Source organism: Sphaeramia orbicularis, chromosome 11 (genome assembly GCF_902148855.1).
Source record: "Sphaeramia orbicularis chromosome 11, fSphaOr1.1, whole genome shotgun sequence".
Classification (NCBI taxonomy): domain Eukaryota; kingdom Metazoa; phylum Chordata; class Actinopteri; order Kurtiformes; family Apogonidae; genus Sphaeramia; species Sphaeramia orbicularis.
In genome coordinates, this window is record NC_043967.1 from 55,164,493 (window position 1) to 55,185,690 (window position 21,198).

At 37.8% G+C, this 21,198-nt stretch overlaps 1 protein-coding gene across 9 annotated transcripts in view; it reads left to right on the forward strand.

The window, feature by feature from the left end:
• The first annotated feature begins 5,708 nt into the window (after nt 1-5,708).
• Nucleotides 5,709-21,198, forward strand: part of LOC115428709 (major histocompatibility complex class I-related gene protein-like) — a 64,016-nt gene continuing 48,526 nt past the window's right edge. For 2 of the 9 annotated variants that reach the window (XM_030147883.1, XM_030147886.1), the window contains exons 1-11: nt 5,709-5,849; nt 9,698-9,982; nt 10,511-10,801; nt 10,939-11,223; nt 11,419-11,556; nt 13,407-13,442; nt 14,038-14,073; nt 14,957-14,992; nt 15,588-15,623; nt 16,507-16,542; nt 17,138-17,173. In XM_030147883.1, coding sequence (XP_030003743.1) covers nt 5,777-5,849; nt 9,698-9,982; nt 10,511-10,801; nt 10,939-11,223; nt 11,419-11,556; nt 13,407-13,442; nt 14,038-14,073; nt 14,957-14,992; nt 15,588-15,623; nt 16,507-16,542; nt 17,138-17,173 — 1,288 coding nt within the window. In that variant the 5' untranslated portion in view covers nt 5,709-5,776. Of the gene's footprint in view, nt 5,850-7,021; nt 7,237-9,697; nt 9,983-10,510; nt 10,802-10,938; nt 11,224-11,418; nt 11,557-13,406; nt 13,443-14,037; nt 14,074-14,956; nt 14,993-15,587; nt 15,624-16,506; nt 16,543-17,137; nt 17,174-17,728; nt 17,762-17,942; nt 17,985-18,077; nt 18,129-18,340; nt 18,939-21,198 lie in introns of those variants that run through there. The other 7 variants (XM_030147888.1, XM_030147889.1, XM_030147891.1 and 4 more) reach the window with 7 other exon arrangements.

Here is a 21,198-nt window from a genome sequence, read left to right on the forward strand (position 1 = left end):
AAAGTTTATTGCATCACTTTTTTCCTTACTTTTCAAGTATTTTGCTCATTTTATTCTCATTTTATACACTTTTGTACATTTTATCCTATGAATAATGGAGGTAAAACTTTATTTGACACCAATTATTGACATGTATTGATCAGATTAGTGGATCAACAGGTATTAAACCATTTTATTACAGTAGATGGTTTTGGTTTTTGAGCGTTAACTGAATAAATACAGGGTTCTGGATTTTATGAAATGATGACATCTCCTAATTTTTCACAAATTTTGCTCATTTTCTCCACATTTTAGAAGGATTTGTTCACTTTTAAGCCACATTTTAAGGATTTTTAGTTAAGTTTTTACGAACTTTTCAAGTATTTTGCTCATTTTATTTTCATTTTACACATTTTTGTCCATTTTATCCTATGAATCATTGAGGTCAAACTGTATTTTACACCAATTATTTCCATGTATTGATCTAATTAGTGGATCAGCAGGTATTAAACAGTTACAGTAGATGGTTTTGGTCGACGGTGGATGTTTTAGTTCTTTATTTGTTAAATAAAACACGACCTGAGTGCGTTTTTATCCGATCTGACTTCTTGAAACATAATGACTTTGACTATTTTTGACCTTTTGCTATTTCTGTCCTGAATGAATCCGAGCATCAGTCATTCATTCATTCGTTCCTTCGTTTGTTGAGTCTGGGTTTGAGCCAATTGTCCAGACGAGGCCTTTTGTCGACCGGATAACGACAATAAAACGCCGTCGCCGTCATCCGAGGTGAGGCCTGCTGCAGCGTCACCGTCCCCGCTGACATTCTTGGAGGTGCATCTGTGTTTTCCCGGCGATAACGACCTTCACGATGACAACGCCGTCCTCCTCCGTCCCCCTTCTCCCTCCTCACAAACATCTTAATGAATCTTCTTCTCAATCAAGCGCCGATAATTACCCGTGGCCTGTGCGGCTCAAGTGGCCTCTGGGTTTCTGGGCTGAAAGAATGAAGGCGAATAATTGACCTGGACGGACGGACAGATGGACAGACGGATGGCGGCATGCGTCACCGACACGCCGACCAATGGCAGAGGGCGGCGGAGGCAGCGGCTTTTAAAAAGACCACCAAGGGTCGACGAACTTCAGAGAAGATCCGGAAACTTTGACCACGACGCAAGGTAAGACACCGAACTGACCCGGGGGGGTGGATGGGGGGGGTGGATTTAATTATTTATAATTTAATTCTAAGCAGGTTTGTTGTGGAAACTCTGAACATTTAAAGTTGCATTTATGAAGTTAACAAGCACGAAAAGAAAAGTGGATTGTTCAGAGTTAAAGCAGCGCAGTGTGTGTGTGTGTGTAAGTGTGTGTGTGTGTGTGTGTGTGTGTGTGTGTGTAAGTGTGTGTGTGTGTTTGTCTCATGGCCACTGTTTAAAATACTCGACCCCTTGTATTTCTGAAGTACAGTGATGATCTACAGAGTAAAAGTACACAACAATCACCTGGAGGAGATCAGTTTGAATTAACTCCAAAATCCATGATTGTATTTTTTAAGTGCATGTGAACACATCAGGTCTGATTATTACTGTTCTCTGATTCTACCAGTTATCAGATTGTAATGGTCGTGTAAACGGAGCCAGTGTCACGGTTTGTCTGCTTCTGTGGCTGATGTTGTGAAGCAGACCACAGTTCAGTCCAGTTCAGTCCAGTCCAGTCCAGTTCAGTTCAGTCCAGTTCAGTTTGGAGGAAAAGGGTAAAAATGTTGAGTTCAGGTCCGTTTGTGTGAGTTGAATGGTTTTACTGCGTGCTGTGATTCCACTGAGCTGATGATGAAGATGAGGATGATGATGGTGATTGTGTCCAGGGCTGTGTATTGGTAAGAATGTGGTGATACGATACAAATCACAATACTAGGATCATGATACAATATATCATGATACTGGTAAAAAGGGAATTTTTTGTTTGTTTCTTTTTTTTAAATGATTATTTCCTTGAAGAACTGAATTACAGCAGAAATCTGCACAAATACTAAACACATTTGTATTTGATCCCAACAGGATCTAATGTTCTATCAGCAAATGTTCAAACTGTGTTCAAACTGAAATTCTGTTTTACAGACATTCCAGTTTCAGATCCTGTTCAAATGTTCAGATTCTATTAGTTCACAACTAACATCAGAACAGCATTTGAGTTCAACCGCAACAATGGAACCAACATTATTGAATAAAAGAGTGTGAAATAATAATAAATAAAATATAAAAAAAAGAAAAGAAAAAGAAAAAACAAAAATGAACCTCCGCAATATCTGCATTTGAATAAATGCCTAAAAACATCCATACAGTACTTTTTAATATGGATACAGTATTGTGAAATGAAATATCGCGATATACTGCAGAACCAGTATTTTCTTAAGGCCCTAACTGTGATTTGTATCGTATTGCCAGATTCTTGCCGATCCACAGCCGTACATAGAACAGAACCTGAACCTCACACATTCAGCTGGTTCTGTTCCACATAGACCAGAACCTGCTGGACCAGAACTGGACCTGTTTGAACGTTCTCATCTCGTCTGTAGTTTTTATTTCTGTTTTCTCTGAACAGATGAGACTGTGTTTCTGTCCCGGCTCATCTCGTCTGGCCGTCCTCGCCCTCATCCTCCTCTGTCCGATCCCGTGGACCGTCTCGTCCTACCCCCACCCCCGCCCCCCCGCCGCCGCCCCCCTCCCCACGGGGGACGAGCCCGACCTGGAGTCGGCCCTGCTGCGGTTCCGGGACGCCGCGGACGAGCCGTGGTCGACGGCGTCCGAGTCCGAGGAGGTCCTGCTGAGGTCCGAGAGGGGCGACCTGGTGGGCCGGCCCCTGTCCCCCTTCCCCGGGGGTCTGTCCGTGGACGGCCTCCACTACCCGGTGGGTGAGACGGACGACGGCGGACGCAGGAACGATGCGCTCAACTCCATCGCCGGAGGACTTCAGGCCGTCAGCCGAGAGAAAGGGGGCTTCGGCTTCCGGTTCGGGAGGAAAAGATGGACGGAGAGGGGTCAGAAGAGGAACCTGGACCAGGACCTGGACAGGGGTCAATGAGGGGGGAGGGAAGAGGGGCATGATGGGAAATGCAGGCTGTGGTTTAGTGAAAAAGACTCCTTTTAATCCAGCGGTGGTGAGTTCATGGTCCTGAAGGCTCCCATCGGATGGATCAGACTCAGAGGTCGACGTAGTCTTCACAAATAAATCCAAAGTTTGTGTTTGAAAATCCACTTTTGTAAACGATGTAAAAAAATAAAATAAACCTGCGTGAAAAATGCAAGTTTGTGTAGAAAAGATTGGTTTGTGAAAACATGAGCGTGTTCTGCCGTTTGTGTCGTTGAACCCGTTTACGTTCAAAACTTTGACCATTAACAGATTTCTGGAGTTTTCAGTTCAGATGAGTCCATCCTCCTGTTGAATGTGGCACCACGACTTTTACAAACAGAAGAAGGAAGAGCTTTAGACAGACTGAACTGAGGCTCCGTTCACACTGCAGGGAAATGTGGCCCAGATCTGATGTTTTACCCAAATGTGACCTGGATCTGATCTGTTACAGACAGTCTTAACTGCACTAACCTGACCCCGACCACTTTTATACGCAGTCCTAAATCTGACCCAGACCACTTTCATTTGAAATCCGACCTGGACCACTTTCATATGTGGTCCTAAATCTGAACCATATCTGATATTTTCCAGTATGACTTGAGTCTGAACGTCCAGGTCGCATTTATCCGATCTTTACGTCATTGAAATGCGATAAACGTCCCAGTTGTTGGTTGGAGCGGAGGAAAACCAGATTTCCTTCTGTAAACACAGTGTGTGTCAGCGTGGTCTGGTATTCCATCAGGACCTCTTTAGTGCATGTGGGTCACTTCAGGACCTCTTTAGTGCATGTGGGTCACTTCAGGGTCACATTCAGTTCAGACTCAAATCTGATAGAAGTCGCATTTAATGTGGAATATGAACCAACACAGAGAAAATCAGATTTCACCCAAAAAATCTGAACTGTGCATTTGGAGCTGCTGTGTGAACAGAGCCTTAGAGACTGGAAGTAGAAAAACACAACATTACATGAATGTGGTTTCAGTTCAACAAAGAGGAGACTTTTGTTTTTGTTTTCACAGGGACGTGAAGACCTGAAAAAAAAAAAGAACTATTAAAGTGTGTAATATTCTGAATATTCCACATTTTAATGTCTTTTATCGTTCTAAGATCCACCAGTTATTCACTGAAACCTGCTCCAAACCCTTATCTTTGCATATTTGAATGTTTTATTTCTACGTGTTTTCAGTTTTAGAACGGCCCCTGTTAAAGCTAAAGAGGACCATACATGTTCCTTCATCCTCAGCAATAAACCTCACTCTTCTCTGATTAATATAAAAGTCTAACAGTGTAATTGATTAGTAGTATATGTATATAAATATTTATTGGAAGTAGGACTGTGTAAATGTGTCAGAATGTAAGACGTCAGAGACAGAAGGTGCACAGAGTTACTATGGTGTTAAATGTCCTCAAACGCAACACTGCTGTTAAAAATCTGTTCCATATGATCAACAAATCCCAGAAAAATATATTATTCATGCTAGTTTTACTCCTGTCATTCAACCCCCCCCCCCCACACACACACAAAAAAAAATGGAGAAAAAAACATGATAAAAATGGTAGTAATAAAGAAAATTTAGACTACACTGTGAAAATAAAAGTTATGCATTAAAACTTTATGTCAGTGTTTGTTGTGCAGTAAAATGGTTCTGTCTGGGCTTTAATGATATATGTGATATGTCATTAATTTTCGAGGCTGTACGTGTTTAAAGTTGGGCAGATTTGAACATTTTTATAAATTGTTTTTAGTTTCATCTGCAGCCATGCCTCACAGTCTATCCGATCATTATGTGGCACTGACACTTCAGCAGTTTTACAACAAACTCCCAATTTATTCATGCTGAATAATATCTTTAAACTGACAAACATATGTAGGAATGATGTCATAATTCTAAACAATATTTACTATAAGTACCCCGCCCCTCTTTCTCCGTTTCCTATCTTTCCTATCCTCTTTTTCTTCTGTCCTTTCTTTCTATACATGATTATAAGTAAGCACTTATTTAATGTCTGCAAATGTGTTTCTTTTGTATATTTGATATGAAAAAAGAAGCTATTTTTGTATTGTAAACTGTGCTGTTCTAAGTAATTTTTTTTTTTTTTTCTTTAAATTAAAAATTAACCCGCCCCATCCCCCTCACATGGGATACAACCGGAAGGGGCGGGGCTTACGTACTCTATGGCTGATAATACAAAAATATATATATTAGTAAAACATATTTTAATTTCCATTCCACTAATCCTAATCGCAGTATTTCATCACTGTTTCACGTTTTTGAATTATTATGTCTGTAGTGTTCTTTTTTTTTTTCAACCAGTGGAAGTTGCGCCTTATTTTGAGAAACCAGGTAAAACAGTAGTAAATACACACACAGTCGCGTTTTGTACATGTATTTGTTGAATTCCTACCTCTGTTTTTACATGTCTAATTAGATCAAATCCACTGTACTCATGTTCTGAACTCTTTCTGTCTTCACTTCGACCCAGACCGTCCACAACATGCTTCGCTCTTTTCTGCCTAGCAACCAGCTCTAAATTATTTCATTGGTCGTTCCTGGCTATAGTAACCAGATGCTGCAGCGCATGCGCACACCGCACTTCCCTGTCCCTCTGATCGTTGACACGTTATAGAACTACATTTTTTTTGTCACAGTTTTCTCATTTGACAGCCATGCACCGACCGAAAATGTGGATATTTGTATTTCTACCGTTGTTGTGGGTGAATATTATCCCAACTGAAAGCGGTAAGGGAAGTTTTAAGTCCTGTCTTAATTTAAGTTTGACAACTACAATAAACAGTACAAACTGTCATCTAAGCTAATGGCTAACTTTAAGCCTTTTTGCGTTTTTTTCAGTGTTGTTAACCCACGTTATATGATATGTTTTGAGTTATAAGTTGTTTAAGTAGTCACTTTATATTTAATATAAAAACTCAAAGTTGCATTACCTTTATTTGGTTATTTATTTATTTCACTCAAACCTACATAGGAAGTAGCTATTTATCCAGCTAATCTAGCATACTAAATGCTACCTAGCTACATTTACACTATCTTACATGTTCTTACTCTGTTCCAAATAGGGATGTAACGATATGACAATTTCATATCACGGTTATCATTATAATAACGGTATTATTGAAATTGTGCTCAAAATGTTCAAAAAGTACTTATACACACACTGAAATAATTCAACCAAGTTGTATGATAAAAATAAATAAATTGTCACAATGTACTTTCTGTTGGCAGAAATATTCAAATATTAACCTTCAGTGGTCTGAACCTATTTGGTCCGTTTTTCAGTCCTTTTGATTTTGCCTTCATATACTATATAAACAAATGTTTTCTATTCCCATGTTTGGTATTTAATTTTTTCAGCACAGCTTAATTTCTATCATCTGCCTATTATTTTTTCACTTTAACTATATATTATTTTGTTATTATATCACTGGTTCGGCCCACAGCAGATCTAATTTAGCTGAATGTGGCCCCTGAACTAAAATGAGTTTGACAGCCCTGGTTGGACCCCTTTAGGACACATTCACTGAACAGAGTAAAAATGAGGACTGTTGGATTATTATTTATGTGAATGTGAATGTAAGGTCTGACATTTGACCAGAGACGCCTTGAAAAACGTCTTGAAGAGTCATAAAATTGGCTTCCTCCTTACCTGCAGTTCTATCACAGGTATGACAGAGTAAATCATAATTGTCAGCTGTTCATAAAATTAATAAATAAATAAATAGGGACAGATTCGTCTCATAAGAGCTCTGCGGAACCTGTTGGTGAACATGGCGCTACTAGTCTTTAGTGCAAAGGTGTGTTTTTCATGCATCTGTTACCTGAACTCAAGGACAGAGCCCCAGACTTTCAACTCCACCTCCTCCGGTTGTTCTTATAAGTAACAACCAGCAGAAAACAACTAGAAGGCGGCGTTCCGAGCTGCCCGTGAACGCATCCCGAGCGACTTTCAGTAGAAGGAAGTCCCCTCCGTGGGTCCAGACCTGATCCAGACCTGGTCCAAAACAGGTGGATTAAAGAGGTTCTGTAAACACCTGGAACCGGAACTTTATGTCCAAAATGTATGCGATCGCATTTTTGTTGGTTTTGGCGACAGGAGTGACCGTGAACAGCGGTGAGTTTGAGTTTTATTCACAGGATTGTCAACGAGTGAAAAACGAAAGTAAAAAAGTATTGTGTGACGCATTTCATATAAAAATAATAATATCAATGTAATGTCCTCATCTTTGGTGCTTAGTTATTCTACAGACGCACTTCTTAAACCGAGAAACGACAGAATAATGTATTTAAATGTGTTTTATGGATTAATATGGATTTGTTTTTAACTTTTTTCCCCACGCATGTTAAATTAGACATGGATGCCATTTTAATTACACAGGACAGTTGTCTAATATTTTATTCATTTTTTTGTTATTTTCATTATGATTATGATACAAAACATACACATTTAAAAACTAAAATTACATTGACACCATGAGACCCAGGACGTCAGAGTTTTGGTGTTTTTACATGAATTAATTGCCTTGATTGGAAACAGCATGATGCAACAGTTTTCTCAGACACTTTATGTATGTATGTATTTCTTCATTTATTTATGGTATGTCCTTTGCGGTGGACATTTTTTTAACTCAAGCTGTGAAACTTGTCCACTATAGAGGACAAAAAATCCATTGCTGGGTCTCAGGAGGTTAAACTTAAATTTGATGTGTTTTGTAACATGTCTAAACTCTATCTGGTTATAAAGTTGTGTTATTACAGTGACCTGCAAGTAAACATGATCTGAAAGGTGCACTAGACATATATATGCCCTAAATAGTCTAGTCTCTCTCTCTCTCTCTCTCTCTCTCTCTCTCTCTCTCTCTCTCTCTCTCTCTGCGTATATATATTTATTCAAAGTGTATTTAAAAGTACAGTGCTAAATAGGCTGTTTAGATTGAAATTAAATATCTAGTGTACAATCACCTTTAGAATTAAACCTTTTCATGTGTGTGAAATATGTAAAGTTTTAAAAGTAGAAAGTACTTGTGGAAGTACAGTGTACATGTACACTCCTCCATTTTGTAGTGTCTCAGCGTCTCTTTTACAAATGTGCAGTTTCCTGTTCACACTGTGTCACTTCTGATCGTCCTCTTTATATATTTTCACTCTATAGATCTGCGTCAGCTTTGACAAACACCTTTACTTCTGTGAGCATTTGTTTTTAGGGGATCATTTAAAACAGGACTTAATCATAGACACATTTAAATCCATGAATCTAAGGGTGGTCATGAAGACGATACAAATGCACTGAATTCCAGTTTCCTCTGGTTTCTTTTCTTCTTTTTGGTATTTGGGCCTGACATGTTTGTCACTGACATTTTTTTAAATTTATTTTTTTTGGCATTTGGACCAAACTAATCAGTTTGTGGAGAGAAAAAAACATCAGATGGAAGAGTGGAGATTTGAAAGGACTCTGTGTGTTTGTGTTCAGATAGCTGTTTGTTCTTTTATATTGTAGGTTTTCTATTTTACACAGTTGACCGTAAAGTTGGAATAATTTTGTTTTAGACGCATGCCTCTTTTTATTCCTATTTATACACGTCAGTAATAACCTTTGAGCAGGTGTAATGATTACACACTGAGTCACAGTTCCACCTGATCAAGAATAAATCACATTGTTATAATCATTTCATGAGAAGAGGTACAACTGTTTAATTCCAACTGTATGAGCAACCGTGTGTTTTACATTTAATCTTCTGTAAGTTGACATTCTGCTCAGTATTTCTCATCTCACCTGGGGATTTAAAAATTCCACTCTTCGGGAAGTGGTGTGAAATGTTTTGGAATAATGGAGAATCAGTAAGAAAATAAGGGTTTAATTGAAATAATTACAGGTGAAACTGAGCAGATTCTGTCTGTAAAGGAGTGTGTTTATCATGTGGTGTGTTTCTATTTCTGCCCCATCCTCCGACTGCTGTCACAGAAGTGGACCGACCACATTGTACAGATATTTAACATTCTGATGTCATGGTCCAATGACATTTACTGAGCACTGCTCCATGAAAGGAAATGAACTAAAAAATATATAACACAATAATGGGAGTTAAAGGATCATTAGTGTCACTCAGCCATTTGATCTAAATACTGGTATCAGTGGTGAGAAGAACCAAACAGTGTGTGTTCTGAAGGAACGTCTCAGAGGAAGCACTGATCAACAGCTGAAGTACTGTAAACAGACCATATTAAAACCATATTATTGGTGTTTTGCATTTTGTGTCAGTCATTTGTTTGTCACTTGTGATGAGTCTACGGAGGAAGAGGGTTAGGGCCACTTTGGGGGGGGGGGGGTGTCCCAATATATATTTATTAACGTTATTCTGACAAAAAAGTCAGAATTCTGACATTTTTCTCAGAATTCTGACTTTTTTATCAGAATAATAATAATAAATACATACATACATACAGGACATTTTTTAACAGTGTTAATTCTCTTCCATACTGATGAGATTTAAATTTAATTGTAACCTTTTAAGAAGACACTGGCTTTAAAACCCTGTGAGATTCTGGGACTATAACCACAATTTGGTGTATTTCAGAGACACCTTCAGACAGACACTCCTTGACCTACATCTACACGGCCCTCTCCAAAGACCCCAAAATCCCAGGTATCCATGAGTTCACGGCCATGGGGATTCTGGACTCCAGGGTAATCGACTACTTCGACAGCACCACACAGGTGAAAACTCCCAAAACACACTGGATGAGGGAGCGTCTGGAGCCGGAGTACTGGGAAAAAGGCACACGATCCCGTAAGAGCAAACAGCAGTGGTTCAAAGTCAACCTGGACATCCTGAAGGAACGGATGAACCAGACTGACAACGGTGAGATCTGACTCCTGTTAAAAATGTCCAGCGCTAATGAAGCTCTTCTTTGTCATTTAGGACACAGTAACTTTTTCTGCTGTGACGTAGAGTATGCATTTTCCTGTCTTAGTTGTACATAAATTTGACTGTCAAAGGTATATAAATGAAATGCAGTTCCATGTTTGTGGAGAATTGGTCCTAGAGGAAGTAAATGAAGGCAGAAGAGAAAAGGGCCAAGTATGGAGCCCTGAGGCACTCCTCAGGTGAGAGGTGCAGCATAAGACTCAACAGTTCCAACATGGACACAAAATCTTCTCTATGTTAAATAGGATCTGGAATGGTCAGATCTGTCACAGTGCTAATGAAGCTCTTCTTTGTCATTCAGGACACAGTAACTTTTATTCTAGTGTTAAAGCTGTGCATCAGTCTGACAGTCAGACCACTTGAACCTACAGAAGGTCAAATCAGTCCTCAGGGTTTCCACTCCAGGTTCTGAAAAGCCCGTCATGTACGTCCATAGTGATTGTTTCAACGTCTGCCTTTCAGACATCCATGTTCTTCAGTGGAGACACGGCTGTGAGGGCGTGAAAAAAGGTAACGGGTCACTGGAATACAGCCACGGCTTGGACATGTACAGCTACGACGGAAACGACTTCCTGTCCTTTGACGACTCCAGCTCAGTGTGGGTGGCTCCAGTGAAAGCAGCAGAGCAGACCAAGAGGAAGTGGGATGAGGTGCAGGTCCTCAAAGACTACACCAAAGGATACCTGGAGAAAGAGTGCATGGACTGGCTGAGGAAGTTTTTGACGTATGGGGAGAAGGACATGTACGCCGCCAGTACGTAGAACACAGCACCTGATGAGCAGAAAAATGAAATAATAATAGAAATGGGACTGATGAGAAAAGATGGCAGGTACATGTAGAATAATCTGTGTCTCTACAAACCTGAACGCTTTTATGTTTTCTCCTTCCAGAACCGCCTGAGGTGTACATGTTTGCAAATAACGCCAAGTCTAAGACAAATGTGGTTTTGAACTGCATGGCCACTGGTTTCTACCCACCGGAAATACAAATTTACATCAAAAGGAACAGTCGAATTCTTACTAAAGACGACGACGTGATGAGCACAGGAACTCGACCGAATGAAGACAACACCTTCCAGAGACGAGACAGTATGGAGATTCTACGCAGCGACGTGGCCATGTACTCCTGTCACGTCGTACATCATCCAACTGGTGTTAATATAATAAAGGTTTGGGGTAAGAAGTTTGTTTACATCGCTGATAATAAACCAAAATAAATGTGTTTTTCTGAGTTTTAGACATTTTAAACCTGCAGAAGCACAGTCAAATGTTCATGATCTGAACACATATTTACTTCCATTAGTCTCCAAAAACAGATCATGTTAAAAACAGCAGAATGTGAAGCTGACGTGAATGTTGTGTGTTTTGTAGATCGTAAACTCCCTGACCCTGACGATGAACCAGACAGTCCTGTACCAGTCGGTGTTATTGAAGGAGTTTTGGGGGTCGTAGCTGTACTTGGACTTGGACTTGTTGTCCTGGGGATCCTGTACAAAAAAGGCAAATTGGGTAAGAGCACAACTCTGTCCATTACACAACCTTTACCACGTTGACTTTCAGCTCACTGTTTTTGGGGTTCAGTCAAAACTAGAGCCTCGTGCCATGTGACGGTGTGGGTTTGGGCGAGTTAGTGGTTTAGGTGGGAAGTGAATTTATTGTCTAGAGTCATGTTATAATGTTTAATGCTGTAACCAGTTCTAGAACACTGGCTCACAAACTTGGAGTGAACTGACCAACAAACAAACTATGACTTGTGATAAAATCTGACATTCCTCTCATTATAGTAATTACTTCAACATTGCAAGATCTGTTTGTGCAAAGTTTTTTTTGTCAGTTAACAACAAATGATTAACAGTCTTTTATCAACATGGACATATTAAAATGACCTGTCAGGTTTTTAACCCTAACCCCCGAATAAAGATATAATAATACAGAGCTGTGAAAAACAGGAACTGTAACGAGTGGGATGAAATGGTTTCCAGGTATATATGGCCAAGGGTTCACCTCAAAACGCTACAGTTGGCCAAACAAAAGGGAGGATGGGGTCTACCTTATGTTAGATATTATTATTTTGCAGTGCAGATGAGAGCGGTGGTACTCTGATGCACCTCGTCACATACTGCTCAGTGGAAAAACATTAAGGAAAAAATGCCCTCCATCCCCATACAGGCAGCCTTAGCTGATAGCAACCTACAAACCCACATAAATAACAAAAAACAAAGAACTGTACCATAGTGTAGTGTCACTGTATTGTATTTAAAGAGAGATTATACTGGACTTGAATCCAGGACGGTGTGTGCAAAGGTCTGTAATATATTATCACGGACTTTATGAAGTGTTCATAGTCCGTACTGAAAATCTGTTCTGTAAATGATTATGTAGATTAAACTTCCCTCATCGTGTGTCCGCTGAACTGATCAGATGTGAATATAGGGTGGCCACACTGGAATAGAGTCCTGACATACTAATTATTATTATTATTCAAGGTTCATGGTTACTTTATTTTTACCCGTGGGTAGATTTGTTTTGCAGACATAGTGATTGCATTTGGCATTACAACAAAACATACATTGAACCTGTTCGGCAGGTACTTGATTGAGCGTCCAGACAAGAGAAAAAGTGTTCAGTGTTCCACCATTCATCAGTATAGCCGCATGGATAAGTAAAAGAATAAAATAAACAAATAAGATCAAATAAATAAAAACAAGATGCAATAAAACACAATAAAAACCCCAAGAAGATAAAAACAGTCTCTGGGATAAAAACCAGGATGAGAACTTAAAATTTAAAAATTAGAAGTCACAGTAATAATAAATAGAGCAAAAAAATAGGATAAAAAACTAAAATAAGTAAATATAGTAAATAAGTATTGACTTGTACAGCCTCATTTCCAAACCATATTTGATTCACAATAGAACATAGAAAACATCAAATTGTTAAAGTGTGAAAATGAACCATTTTAAGTACAAGAATTGCATTAATTCTGAATTTTATTGCAACAACACATCTCCAAATGTTGGGAGAATAAGTTGAGAATGAAATACAAGTTTGTGACATTTGTAAATCATTGCTTTCTGGTCTTATTTACATTTTAACCAGTGTCAAAACTGCATTTTGTGGAATTGAGATTGTGTCGGGGCAGGATTATAGTCAGAATCTTCTATTACAGTATAACTAATGGGTTAATAAAATGTCATAGTAAAAATGGGAATCAAAAAACAGTAACACTTCTGTAAATGAAGAAATATGTTTCATATTAATTTCTTCCTTTAAGTGGGACGAACAAACAGGACTTGACTTGTAACCAGTCAGTAAATGTTTGGGACTAATAACACATGCAGCTGTTTTTGTTTTTGCAGATCGTGTTATCCATCGTAACCCTCAACAGCTTCCACGTAAGTATATGAAGTCGACTTCTCAGTTTGTTCCAGTCTGATTTACTCAGTTTGGTGACGTTTAATATTTGTCTTTTTGACGACAAATCCAACAGAATACTGACAATGCTCTCAGATTTCCTATTCATCTCTGAGCTCCAAAGTTCATCTGTAAACAGGAGTATTTTGAAAAGAACTCACAGATTTACACTGATTTCATCCAGGTCTTAGTCAGTTCCCTAAAATACAGAAGAGGGTTAAGGCCGCTGGAGGGAAAAAAATAATTCAGGTCCAATATATTTTTTTGTTACTATTCTGAGAAAAAAAAGACAGAATTCTGACTTTAATCTCAGAATTTTGACTTTTTTCGTTGAATAATAATTTTAAAATATATGTTAGTCCTTTCTTTCCCCAGTGTCCCTGATCCTCTTCCATACTGTAACATGTGGCTGCGTAGTTTTTTGGGTTTTTTTTATCAGACAAACTGAAGGAAATCTGGGAGGCTCAGACGCTAGCAAAACCAAGAACATATTTTTAACATGTGACAGTAAGAAAAACATTGTCTGTAACGTCGGTATATTTGTACAACATCAATAAAAAATGTGCCTTTTTACAGCTCAAAATCCCCGTCCTGCTGTGAATCCCGTACCACGTAAGTGTCGTTATGTGTAAATGTCAAAACATTTATTTCACATCAAGGTCACAAACTTATGACACATAGTGTAGTGTCACTGTATTGTATTTAGAGAGATTTTACTGGACTTGAATCCAGGATGGTGTGTGCAAAGGTCTGTAATATATTATCACAGACTTTATGAAGTGTTCATAGTCTGTACTGAAAATCTGTTCTGTAAATGATTATGTAGATCAGACTTCCCTCATCGTGTGTCCGCTGAACTGATCAGATGTGAATACAGGGTGGACACACTGGAATAGACTCCTGACATACTACTACTACTACTACTACTACTACTACTAATAATAATAATAATAATAATAATAATAATAATAATAATAATAATTATTATTATTATTATTATTATTATTGACTTGTACAGCCTCATTTCCAAACCATATTTGATTCACAATAGAACATAGAAAACATCAAATTGTTAAAGTGTGAAAATGAACCATTTTAAGTACAAGAATTGCATTAATTCTGAATTTTATTGCAACAACACATCTCCAAATGTTGGGAGAATAAGTTGAGAATGAAATACAAGTTTGTGACATTTGTAAATCATTGCTTTCTGGTCTTATTTACATTTTAACCAGTGTCAAAACTGCATTTTGTGGAATTGAGATTGTGTCGGGGCAGGATTATAGTCAGAATCTTCTATTACAGTATAACTAATGGGTTAATAAAATGTCATAGTAAAAATGGGAATCAAAAAACAGTAACACTTCTGTAAATGAAGAAATATGTTTCATATTAATTTCTTCCTTTAAGTGGGACGAACAAACAGGACTTGACTTGTAACCAGTCAGTAAATGTTTGGGACTAATAACACATGCAGCTGTTTTTGTTTTTGCAGATCGTGTTATCCATCGTAACCCTCAACAGCTTCCACGTAAGTATATGAAGTCGACTTCTCAGTTTGTTCCAGTCTGATTTACTCAGTTTGGTGACGTTTAATATTTGTCTTTTTGACGACAAATCCAACAGAATACTGACAATGCTCTCAGATTTCCTATTCATCTCTGAGCTCCAAAGTTCATCTGTAAACAGGAGTATTTTGAAAAGAACTCACAGATTTACACTGATTTCATCCAGGTCTTAGTCAGTTCCCTAAAACACAGAAGAGGGTTAAGGCCGCTGGAGGGAAAAAAATAATTCAGGTCCAATATATTTTTTTGTTACTATTCTGAGAAAAAAAAGACAGAATTCTGACTTTAATCTCAGAATTTTGACTTTTTTCGTTGAATAATAATTTTAAAATATATGTTAGTCCTTTCTTTCCCCAGTGTCCCTGATCCTCTTCCATACTGTAACATGTGGCTGCGTAGTTTTTTGGGTTTTTTTTATCAGACAAACTGAAGGAAATCTGGGAGGCTCAGACGCTAGCAAAACCAAGAACATATTTTTAACATGTGACAGTAAGAAAAACATTGTCTGTAACGTCGGTATATTTGTACAACATCAATAAAAAATGTGCCTTTTTACAGCTCAAAATCCCCGTCCTGCTGTGAATCCCGTACCACGTAAGTGTCGTTATGTGTAAATGTCAAAACATTTATTTCACATCAAGGTCACAAACTTATGACACATAGTGTAGTGTCACTGTATTGTATTTAGAGAGATTTTACTGGACTTGAATCCAGGATGGTGTGTGCAAAGGTCTGTAATATATTATCACAGACTTTATGAAGTGTTCATAGTCTGTACTGAAAATCTGTTCTGTAAATGATTATGTAGATCAGACTTCCCTCATCGTGTGTCCGCTGAACTGATCAGATGTGAATACAGGGTGGACACACTGGAATAGACTCCTGACATACTACTACTACTACTACTACTACTACTACTACTACTACTAATAATAATAATAATAATAATAATAATAATAATAATTATTATTATTATTATTATTATTATTGACTTGTACAGCCTCATTTCCAAACCATATTTGATTCACAATAGAACATAGAAAACATCAAATTGTTAAAGTGTGAAAATGAACCATTTTAAGTACAAGAATTGCATTAATTCTGAATTTTATTGCAACAACACATCTCCAAATGTTGGGAGAATAAGTTGAGAATGAAATACAAGTTTGTGACATTTGTAAATCATTGCTTTCTGGTCTTATTTACATTTTAACCAGTGTCAAAACTGCATTTTGTGGAATTGAGATTGTGTCGGGGCAGGATTATAGTCAGAATCTTCTATTACAGTATAACTAATGGGTTAATAAAATGTCATAGTAAAAATGGGAATCAAAAAACAGTAACACTTCTGTAAATGAAGAAATATGTTTCATATTAATTTCTTCCTTTAAGTGGGACGAACAAACAGGACTTGACTTGTAACCAGTCAGTAAATGTTTGGGACTAATAACACATGCAGCTGTTTTTGTTTTTGCAGATCGTGTTATCCATCGTAACCCTCAACAGCTTCCACGTAAGTATATGAAGTCGACTTCTCAGTTTGTTCCAGTCTGATTTACTCAGTTTGGTGACGTTTAATATTTGTCTTTTTGACGACAAATCCAACAGAATACTGACAATGCTCTCAGATTTCCTATTCATCTCTGAGCTCCAAAGTTCATCTGTAAACAGGAGTATTTTGAAAAGAACTCACAGATTTACACTGATTTCATCCAGGTCTTAGTCAGTTCCCTAAAATACAGAAGAGGGTTAAGGCCGCTGGAGGGAAAAAAATAATTCAGGTCCAATATATTTTTTTGTTACTATTCTGAGAAAAAAAAGACAGAATTCTGACTTTAATCTCAGAATTTTGACTTTTTTCGTTGAATAATAATTTTAAAATATATGTTAGTCCTTTCTTTCCCCAGTGTCCCTGATCCTCTTCCATACTGTAACATGTGGCTGCGTAGTTTTTTGGGTTTTTTTTATCAGACAAACTGAAGGAAATCTGGGAGGCTCAGACGCTAGCAAAACCAAGAACATATTTTTAACATGTGACAGTAAGAAAAACATTGTCTGTAACGTCGGTATATTTGTACAACATCAATAAAAAATGTGCCTTTTTACAGCTCAAAATCCCCGTCCTGCTGTGAATCCCGTACCACGTAAGTGTCGTTATGTGTAAATGTCAAAACATTTATTTCACATCAAGGTCACAAACTTATGACACATAGTGTAGTGTCACTGTATTGTATTTAGAGAGATTTTACTGGACTTGAATCCAGGATGGTGTGTGCAAAGGTCTGTAATATATTATCACAGACTTTATGAAGTGTTCATAGTCTGTACTGAAAATCTGTTCTGTAAATGATTATGTAGATCAGACTTCCCTCATCGTGTGTCCGCTGAACTGATCAGATGTGAATACAGGGTGGACACACTGGAATAGACTCCTGACATACTACTACTACTACTACTACTACTACTACTACTACTAATAATAATAATAATTATTATTATTATTATTATTATTATTATTATTATTGACTTGTACAGCCTCATTTCCAAACCATATTTGATTCACAATAGAACATAGAAAACATCAAACCTTTAAACTGTGAAAATGAGCCATTTTAAGTAAAAGAATTGTGTTAATCCTGAATTTTGTGTATATATATTTGTACAATGTCAATAAAAAATGTGAATTTTTACATGTGAAGATCCTGCTCCTGTAGCTGTGGAAGTCGAACCAGGTAAGTGTCGTTATGTGTAAATGTCTAAACATTTATTTCAGGTCAAGGTCACAAAGTTAGGACACTGTTCTGTGATTTAAAAGTTGAATTAAAAACACTTTCAAGTATTGAAAAATGACTTTGTCCTGCATATTTGGAATTAAAACAGCTTGTACTTATACTGTTATTGTGTTAATTTCAGCTGCACAAGATCCACTGATCCAACAGAACGAGCCCAAAAAAGGTAAGAACTATAACTGTGGCACATTTTCCCAAATCCCCCATGAGCCTTTGCACACAGTCAACACGAACCCACCCATGTTTCCTTTCATTACAGATGGTTCTCAGGGCTCTCTGGAGAGCAAGGACTCTGGTCATTCTTCCAATGGTGAGTGTCTGTGGATCGATGAAAATCCTCTTCTGTGTTATTAGATAAATACTTTTGGTGTAAACATGTTCAGTGGGCGGGGCTTCTCCACAGGAGTATGAAGTGTTGCATGTTGTGTCTGTTTGAACTAGGATCAAAAAACACAAACTCTACATGCAGAAGTAACGCAGCAGAAGACGGACTGAAAATAACATTTCTGTTCATTTCTTCAGATGCGACATCGAGTGGAGCATCGAACAGAGGATCAGGCGACGGATCACATGAGTCTCTCCTGGGAAAATAAACCATTCAAGTCTCAGCCTGTAAAATTCAACAGGTTTTAAATAATAATTGGAAGTAATGATCTGAATCAGCGGCTCACTTCAGATAAACATGTTTAAAAAACCAGGGTAAAGCTTTTAAAGACAGTGGGAAGTGAGTTAAAGGTGTTTGATCAGAGGACGACTTAAGCCAAAGACCTGAGTTAATAATGCTCATCAGTCATCATTTTTATGGTCGTATATATTTAAGACTATGAATGTCAGTTACATCCTATTTCACGGCCCTAAAAATGTTCAGCAGGATGTGAAGGGAAATCAGTTCCAGAAGTACCTGCACGTAAATACGTTCAATGAGAACATTTAAGGTACTGGTTCAAGAAGTATCTGTTTTTGATGGGAGGCTGTTTGGACGCATACACGGGCAATAATAGAGTTAGAATAGAATAAAAATAGAGATATAATAGAATGTCAACAAAAAAACACACTTAAAGACACGGGGGTTAATGGAATTTAGGATTAATTTAACCCTTAAAGACCCAAACATCCACCGACGACCAAAACTGTTTAATACCAGTTGATCCACTAATCCTATCAATCTTTGTCAATAATTGGTGTAAAATACAGTTTTACCTCCAGTATTCATAGGAAAAAATGTACAAACACTTGTAAAATGAGAATAAAATGAGCAAAATACTTGAAAAATAAGGGGAAAAAAATGAAGCAATAAACCTTGAAATATGGCATAAAAGTGAACAAATCCTTCTAAATTGAGGAGAAAATGAGCAAAATCCTAGAAAATGAGGAAATTTCATTCTATCATAAAATCCAGAACCCTGTATTTATTCTGTTAACCCTCAAAAACCAAAAACATGCAGATGAAACTTCACAACAAACATGAAAGAACATATGCTGTGTTCCAGTCCACCCTAACTCCTGTTCTTCTAACCTTCTACTGGCGAAAATGCACTGGAATGTCGGTCAAAGCTGTGACTTCCCACCCGTGAACTCGTACCGGATCCATGTTCTCCCAGTTCTGACGTCCCCTAGCCCCTGAAAAGACAATGGCGCCCCCCCATGGATGAGGTATTTATGCAAATTGTTTATTAAAACTAGGCATTACTCTGATGATTTTTATCCACAAATGTTCTGCATAATCAGCAGCTTCTCTATCGTTAGCTAGTTTTCAGTCTGTTGAGGACAAGAATAAATAAATAAATAAATACCAAATATACAAATAACATAAAAGGTAGAACAGCTTCTCTTGCCTTATGCGCCGTGTTTCTTCCTCTGTTTCCCTCAAATAAGCAAAGAAACAAACACCTTTAGTGATGGAAATGACTGTAAATGAGCATAACGTGTGGTCCACCATGCTGGTTTGTTTACATCTAACTCCCACAATTCCTTGCGCTCAGGCAGTTTGTTGTGACTTGCCTGGAACGCTATGAAGTCGTAAATCGTGACTGACGGGTTAAAAAAACCGGCCTGGAACGCAGCAACAGCATCAGGTAATGTGTGACATAACTGTATATTTTAATTAGTAGAAGTTAAATCGCAGCAGGTACATCTGGGTCTTTAATCATGTATAAATTCCTTTGGTTTTTTTATATATATATATTTTATCGTTTCATTTTTGAGATTTACAGCATACATGTAGAACATAGTGTCAGTTGTCCTGTATGTCGTCCACTTTTTCCATCCATCTTCGCATCTTATGATATAAATAAGTCTCTCCGTGTTGGGAATTTCTTCCACAATGTCTCAGTAATTCTTTAGGGTGGGTGGGGGTCCCCTTTGGGGGGGGGGGGGGGGTCCTCTTTACACCATTTTCGTGATGGCTTTTTTTAGACACTACCAAGAGAATTTTAATAAAACATTTATCCTTACTTGGTTTGTCTTTTCCTGTTAAATGACTCAAATGTACCACAGAACATGTCCTTGGTAGTTCGTATATCAGTATTTTTCAGAATACGTATAAATTTTTTATTATTGGACAGCTGAAAAAAGCAAAAACACTCTCATAGGAATGTATTTTTGATGCAGATCCACCCCACTTTTCCAGGCTTCGGGAAGAAACGTAGCATTTGTCTGATCTCTCACTAATTTTTGCTTGATTTTTATGCTTCAGACGTAGATAAAATAGACCACATATCGGCCATTTTATGGTTTGTTTGGGTTTGTTTTCAAGTTAAAGAGTGATTTTGTGTTCAGGAGTTTATGTGGGGTGTTTTATTTTGAAAGGGGACTACTTCCTTTGCCTTATCTGTCTGACTTAATGTGCCTTTTATCTGTCAGAAGTAAGTCAGACCCAGTTCGCCATCAGTTTATCACAGGAAATGATCAGCTCCACTGGACCAAGAACACAAAATGACCATGTTTATTAAGGGCTCAGGTTCTCGTGGAGGACGGAGGTGGAGCACATGAAAACCAAAAGAGATAAAACATAATTGATGTTGAGAATGTAAGCAGTGCATGTATTTCTACTCTTGTTTGGGGTACACTGGATTACAAGTAAAATACCTCCTCACTAATAAACTTAAAGTCCAAGTGCTGGTTGGCTGTAGAATCACAGATACAGCCGATGGTCTAAATGTGGAAACGGTGGAAATTATCAATAAAACAGGAACATTTATAAATCTATCGGATAAATGGACAGAAACCAACATATATGTGTAATAATGCTTTATCATGTACATTGAAAACATCGGATAAACTGGACTTTGGGCTTTTTTTTTTTTTCCTCAGGTTTTAATACTTTTATTGAAGTATGTGAGATTCAGTGCCTTCGGTCATTTGTAAAATATTGTTGACCG